A 7,105-nucleotide genomic window follows, 5' to 3' on the forward strand; every position below is an offset into this window, starting at 1 on the left:
ATTTATTTTGTCTTATCTTTTATCTTATTTGTTTTCTTTGTTAGATATGTGAAATATATGAAATGTCATGTCTCTCTTTCTTTGAAATTCTGCCTAAACATTTCATTGTATAATTTAATTATTAATATTGTTAGTCTGTCTGTATGTGAATATATGTATATATGTCTATATGTAAAATTCAATAAAAAATATTGTATAAAAAAAAAATATATATATATACTCATCCTTTACATTTACACATTTAACCAGTTTTATTGAAGAATTCAAATGATGTGGAAGATATCTATTTTCATGTCTTTTCTTTTTGTTCAGATCAGAAAAATGTTGATGTGACCATGTAGCTGGTGCTCATTGACACCTGTATTATAAAAATAGAAAGAAACAGATCAACCCCCAAAAGTCAAATATTTTACTCAACACTATAAGCAGTGAGGAATGTAAAATGTGAAACTAAAGGATCGGTCACTTACTTATTCAGTGCCTGCATCCTCACTCAGATATGTGACTTTCTGTTTGATGTAAAGATCTCTTTTTCTCATGCATGTCACCATAAACCAGTCACAAACCAGGGGGACCTGCAGGAAAACACTCAAATCCTTTGTATCATTGCTTTTTCAAAAAAAAAAAAAAAGCTTTTCTTTTAATCACATCTAGGGCTTCTCATTCGATTCAAATATTCAATTGCGATTAATCTTATGAGTGTCCATAGTTAATCGCAATTCATCACAAATTCATTGCACATTTTTTAGGGAGATTTGTCAAGTATCTAATACTCTTATCAACATGGGAGTGGGCAAATATCCTTGCTTTATGCAAATGTATGTATATATTTATTAATTGGAAATCATTTAACAACACAAAACAATGACAAATATTGTCCAGAAACCCTCACAGGTACTGCATTTAGCATAAAACAATATGCTCAAATCATAACATGACAAACTGCAGCCCAACAGGCAACAACAGCTGTCAGTGTGTCAGTGTGCTGACTTGACTATGACTTGCCCCAAACTGCATGTGATTATCATAAAGTGGGCACATCTGTAAAGGGGAGACTCGTGGGTACCCATAGAACCCATTTACATTCACATATCTGGAGGTCAGAGGTCAAGAGACCCCTTTGAAAATGGCCAGGACCGTTTTCCTCGCCAAAATTTAGGCTGACTTTAGAGCGTTATTTAACCTCCTTCGCGACAAGCTAGTATGACGTGGTTGGTACCAAAGGACTCCTTAGGTTTTTCTAGTTTCTAGTCTAGTATTTTCACCCTGGCTTTAAAACTGAGCCCTAAACTCAACCTAAAAATCACATGTTGCGTTAATGCGTTAAAAAATTAACGTGAACATGTCTACTCACCAAACTGAGGAATGATAAGGCTGCACCCAAGTTCACTATGGTTGGTGCAATTCCAAATTTTCCTGCCTGCGAGAGAAAAGAACCCCCCAGGTATTGTCAAAGCAAAGACGCATTTTGATGATGAAGTCATTGCAATTTTGAGATTCATTCTAGCCTCACAGTTCCAAACACAATGACGTCAAACCGGATCCCGTATGCTTTGATCATGGTTCTCGTTTCCTCTCCATCTTGGGTCTTGTAGTATTTTGCAAACCTAAAAGCAGTGGGGGCTTTTTTTTATTATGTATTTCCCAGCTTAATCCATTTGTCAATAAGAGTTTTTTTTCACCTGAAGTTGTATCCAGTAGCCACATTATTGACAGGATGTTTGCTGTCCAGCCTTCGGAAGCTGTACTTGGGGTAACATTTCCCTGCCCACCAGTCCAGGTCACAGCTCCAGTCAATAATAATACCGAGGACACCACCCTTTATAAACACACAACTCATTCATTATCCAACTCTGTACAAGTGTAGACACTTTAATCAAACTGTAAACTGTTACTGTAAACTATAAAGTAAAGAAAATTTAGAAAGATTAGTGTCATATTTAATTCTGGGTGAACCTTCACAGCCATGTCTTGAAATTCCTCTCCAGCCTCTGAAACGATGTGTTTGAGGCGGAATATGGGGCAGTCGGGGTCTGTTGCACGATTGAATTCACACCTCTGCAGGTATGAGGAGTTAACATGTGATCGTATGTTTCTTCTGGGGGACGAAGGAAGACGAACATTTGACATAACGGCACACTATAAAACAGTATGTTTGCATAAACTGAGCCGTTCTGTTACACTCAGAAACACTGACCTGTGAAAGTTGAACTTGGGGTATGTGATGCTGTTTTTGATCAACACAGTGAAGTTCTCTGCTGCATCCAGCAGTGCATGTCTGTGGGGAAACAACATGTCAAGCCATTTACTATAATAACGTATAAATACTATAACATTGCATCTATTATTCTTACTCGGGCAGCTTAGTGTCTATTTCAAGAGGACACCATGAGAACACTTCACAGGTCCGGACAGTGGTGGAATAGTTCTCACACAGCCCTGTCTGTATACCTGAGTGGGAAATCAATGTCAGGGTGGTGTTTGCTGTATGCTATCACATCATTTACAGCTAATGTATTAACATGTTTTAACGTGATGCCACCCAGTGAGGACGGGCCTACCGTTGCCTCGAGGATCGCTGTGTCCCTCGATGCAGTCACAGTCATCCACACAAGTAGTTGATGGGTTTGGAAGCTGGAGGAGAGAAATCACCAGTGAACCCTGTTAGTATATGAGGCAAAGTGTACATCGATATCAGAAGGCCTCTTTAGTAAAGCTGTTGGCCTGAGCAGCTTGGTGTTTAAGTAAGCTGAACAGGAGTCCCCATCATGGCCCTGACCTTAGCTTCTAGGATTTTTCTATAACATTTCATCATTAGTGCTTTACCATTGACTTTCATTATTTCCATCCAATGCAATAAATATGTGGTTACCAAAGTCATCAAGATTCAATGTCTAGGCACCGTGATTTTTTTTACAGCAATCCATTCAATAGTTGTTGAGGTATTTTCATCTCTAGAGCTACACTGCTAGCATGCCCAACCAAACATTTGCTGGTTCTAGCTTTTCCAAAAGTGAAGATTACATCATCTAATTATAAGTGAGACCCAAGGGATCGTAGGTGATCAACTTTACTGTCTTTCAGAGGCTGTAGCAGGTTCAGTTTTAGAGCTACAGTGAAGGTGCGGATATCGTATGAAACTAGAAGTGGAATCGGAGAGCGCAGACCTCCGCCAAGGCAGGTTTCAGGTTTCATGTACGTCGCTGATGAAACTAGAAAAACCTAAGAAATCCATTGGTACCAACCGTGTCATAATAGCTTGTCGGGGCAGGCTAAATAACGCTCCAAACTTGCGCAAAATTTTGGCGAGGAAAAACTGGCATGGCCATTTTCAAAGGGGTCCCTTGACCTCTGACCTCCAGATATGAGAATGAAAATGGGTTCTATGGGTACCCACGAGTCTCCCCTTTACAGACATGCCCACTTTATGATAATCACATGCAGTTTTTTTAATGCAGTATAAATGTGTTATTTCCACCTATACTAAAATGGTGTATTTGAATATTTCTGCATTCTGGGGTCCCTAAACAGTCTTGAATTACATAAATTGGGTATCACTGTAAAGCTGAGACTCTTGTGGATCCAATGAGCCCAACTGTATTCATGTGTGATGATGTTAGTCCCCATAGTAGCCATTTCATTATAATGAGACCATTTTTAAAAATGTAACCTCACTGTATAGAATGACCTGTGGTGACCTCTAAGATAATCACAGCCTCATGAAACTGTACAACCACAAACTAGAGACCTAGAGCATTCAGAGGATGGATGGCTTTCCTAGCTAGATTGACAATAAGGGGGTTTCTGAGCAGTTTACACAACAGAAGTGCTCCTCATCCACTGAAAAATGCAGTTGTTGCAGAAATCTCAAAAGCTTTTAATACCAAATCACAGCATGGCTTTTTCTATGGTGTTCTTCAATATCTTGGTGTCTTAATGTGGTATTTTGGAGAGATTATTGATAATTGTTATCAATTCTCCAGTGGTAAAAAATGGTTAAATTTAGCACCAAATCGGTGTAACAAATGGTATCAACCCAAAAATTGCTGCAACAACTCATGAGACATAATAGAGCATGAGGATAAGCATCATATACTTCTATCATAATGTTATAAAACCTTATACACTTTCACAATTTATCTTAATGAATTATGAATTAATTCATGTTTATTTCTGATTTATAACTAGAACAACTTGACACACAGTGCTGAGCTGCACATCAAATGAATCATCAGCTTTCAGAATGTACACCACGTCTACGTGACATCTACTGCTGACCTGCTATCTCCCCCTAAAGACGCCCTGTACCAAACTTGTGATGAACATTTTTAAATTAGTTTCTGACATATTAAGATAAATTCTAAATCAATTCCTTGGGATTTGTAATTTGTAATTGACAGTAATTGAAAATAATCATTAGTTGCAACCCTTAAAGATACACTAGAAATCATCCTAAAGTCTAATGACACGTTGTGAATCAACACACAATGTTCACCATAAAATCGTCTTAGAAGGAATATAATATAAGTTAGCATCAGTGACTCACCTCAGGACAACGTGACTGAGTTTGACCGGGGGTGAAAACCACATTGGTTAAAATAAAAAATGAATTATCGCCCTGTTAGACAGAGGAGAAGCACACATGTCACAAGGCAATGAAATAGTAGAATAAACTGTGTAGATTTGCCAGGTCATATACAAAAGGATGATGAGTCAATACAGGAAGTGGTCATTAAGTTTGTGATTTTGTAATAAAGATGAAATGTATGTTTAAACACCTGAGACGGGATTACATAATCAGCCACATCCCAAAGCCGGGGGTCGTAGTCAGATGTGTTGGTGAAGGCAAAACCTTTGACTTTGGTGGTGACGCTGCTGATGATAGAGTCTGTCTCCTGGTAGGCCTTCTGCACCACGCACACATACCTGCAGGTTTATTAACAATGCAATGAAATCACCAAACAGCTCACTACGACAGTCATGACTAGTTTAGCTTTACATCCACATTTGACCAAACCCATCATTTTTTGACTTACCCCACCACATACAGCAACACCAGAAGCTGGGTGAATCTGAAGACAAATCCTGCCCCTAGATGGGGAATAACAAGTGTTTTTGGTGTTTCATAATCAAACATGTAATGCAGATAGCTGTGGCAGCCGCCTGCACTCTTGCCCATCGCTGCTGCACCACACACACCACTGATGGGACTGTGTAATAATGGTGATCAGACATAGCTGCCCTTATGCAAATCATTGTATTCAAATCAACTTTGGCCTCAGCACGTTTTACATGTAGTGGGCATACGGTAGGTTTAAACAAACCCCATGCAGTATAGGGCTGGACAATAGCATTTTCTACATTTTCTGACTGTACTAAAAGTGGTGAGTCAGAGATGATCCAAAAATAAGTTTGCATAGAGCTGGTCAATGTCATTTACACACAATGAGAAGAGAAGAGGAATTATATAAGCACTTTTGATCTTTGCAGCACTGTTAAACTGATCCAGAGAACCTGAAATATATATATATGTATATATATATATACATATATATATATAGTAAGTCACATGTAACAATAGAATAAGGTATTATTATTATTAGGGCTGTCAAAGTTAAAGCAGCACATTGTACATTGGAGCAAATGTACAATATCCTGACAGTAGTGCATGAGACAGGTACAGTAATCTGAAAAGAATCATGTGCCTCTGTATCCTCCGGTGCTCCTAATGGCATCTGTCTAGTTTTCTCTCAGAACACTTATATTACAATATGCTGAAAGTTTATTATGGAATTTTTTGCCCAATGATGCCGAAAACATTCTGCCTATTGACGCATTAATAATAATGCGTTAACGCAAATGTATTTTAACACCATTTAACTTGCAATTTTTAGGTTGTAGCGGGCTCAGTTTTAAAGCTGGAGTGAAGATACTGGTATCATATGAAACTACAGGAAACGTAAGAAATCCATTGGTACCAATAAGACACGTGGATGAAAATGGGTTCTATGGGTACCCACGAGTCTCCCCTTTACAGACATGCCCACTTTATGATAATCACATGCAGTTTGGGGGCAAGTCATAGTCAAGTCAGCACACTGACACACTGACAGCTGTTGTTGCCTGTTGGGCTGCAGTTTGCCATGTTATGATTTGAGCTAAATGCAGTACCTGTGAGGGTTTCTGGACAATATTTGTCATTGTTTTGTGTTGTTAATTGATTTCCAATAATAAATATACAAATACATTTGCATAAAGCAGCATATTTGTCCACTCCCATGTTGATAAAAGTATCAAATACTTGACAAATCTCCCTAAAAAAAATATTTGAATCGACTGACAGCCCTGCTGTACATACCGTAAATCATAAATCTGACAGCAGTATTATACTACTGTACATGTGGAGTACATTTGAATAATTTAGCGGTTACATTATCTATATCTATATAGGACTAATGCATATGTAACTCTTTCTACAGTACATGTGATACATTCATAGCATTCAACACAGAATTGCACGTCTAGTGCTGTCCACTCCTGAGCTAATGGAGTCATACTGTAGGAAAGCCTCTGCTGTGTTTAACCAGTTCTTCAGTAGACGTCACGTAATAACACAATAAACAGTCTGTCAGAGGAGGAGGTGTTGGTGACACAGTGAACCAGTGCACGTGTCACAACATAAACTATATGACACATGCAATTTAATGAATTCATGTTGTGAAAGGTGCCTGACAGGAGGGCGAATGTGTCAGTTTAACATGCACAAGTGCACGGCTGTGTGACTCCTCTTCAGTAATCTATTCACCGGTCTGAAGATACTTAAGATAACATACAAACACAATGAAGCCTTGTTTAAACTCACCACACATTTACATGCCATCTTCAGATACTCACACTGCAAACCGAGCCTGCACACTGAGCTGAAACATTTGTGCTTATTATTCTTCTTCATCGTAAAAAAATGGACATAATAAGATCTCATTATCACTACACTGGTACACAGTATTTACATTGTGGATGCACCATATTGCCATATATATTGAATTCTTATGTGCATGAGTGGTGGAGAGAAGTGTGTCACAATAACAACACTTAAAACCAACAC

At 38.4% G+C, this 7,105-nt stretch overlaps 1 protein-coding gene across 1 annotated transcript; it reads right to left on the reverse strand.

Moving 5' to 3' along the window:
• Positions 1-295: 295 nt before the first annotated feature.
• On the reverse strand, positions 296-5,225 carry p2rx4b (purinergic receptor P2X, ligand-gated ion channel, 4b). The gene is made up of 12 exons (XM_074637181.1): positions 5,037-5,225; positions 4,779-4,926; positions 4,547-4,618; positions 2,562-2,634; positions 2,355-2,451; positions 2,198-2,278; positions 1,957-2,098; positions 1,683-1,819; positions 1,514-1,607; positions 1,355-1,420; positions 471-575; positions 296-358 (listed from the first exon to the last, which is right to left on the reverse strand). Exons 1-11 carry the CDS (start codon positions 5,177-5,179, stop codon positions 471-473), a joined length of 1,158 nt encoding a protein of 385 aa, XP_074493282.1. The 5' UTR covers positions 5,180-5,225; the 3' UTR covers positions 296-358.
• Positions 5,226-7,105: the final 1,880 nt, after the last annotated feature.

The sequence above is a fragment of the Sebastes fasciatus genome, chromosome 6 (assembly GCF_043250625.1).
Source record: "Sebastes fasciatus isolate fSebFas1 chromosome 6, fSebFas1.pri, whole genome shotgun sequence".
Lineage (NCBI taxonomy): Eukaryota > Metazoa > Chordata > Actinopteri > Perciformes > Sebastidae > Sebastes > Sebastes fasciatus.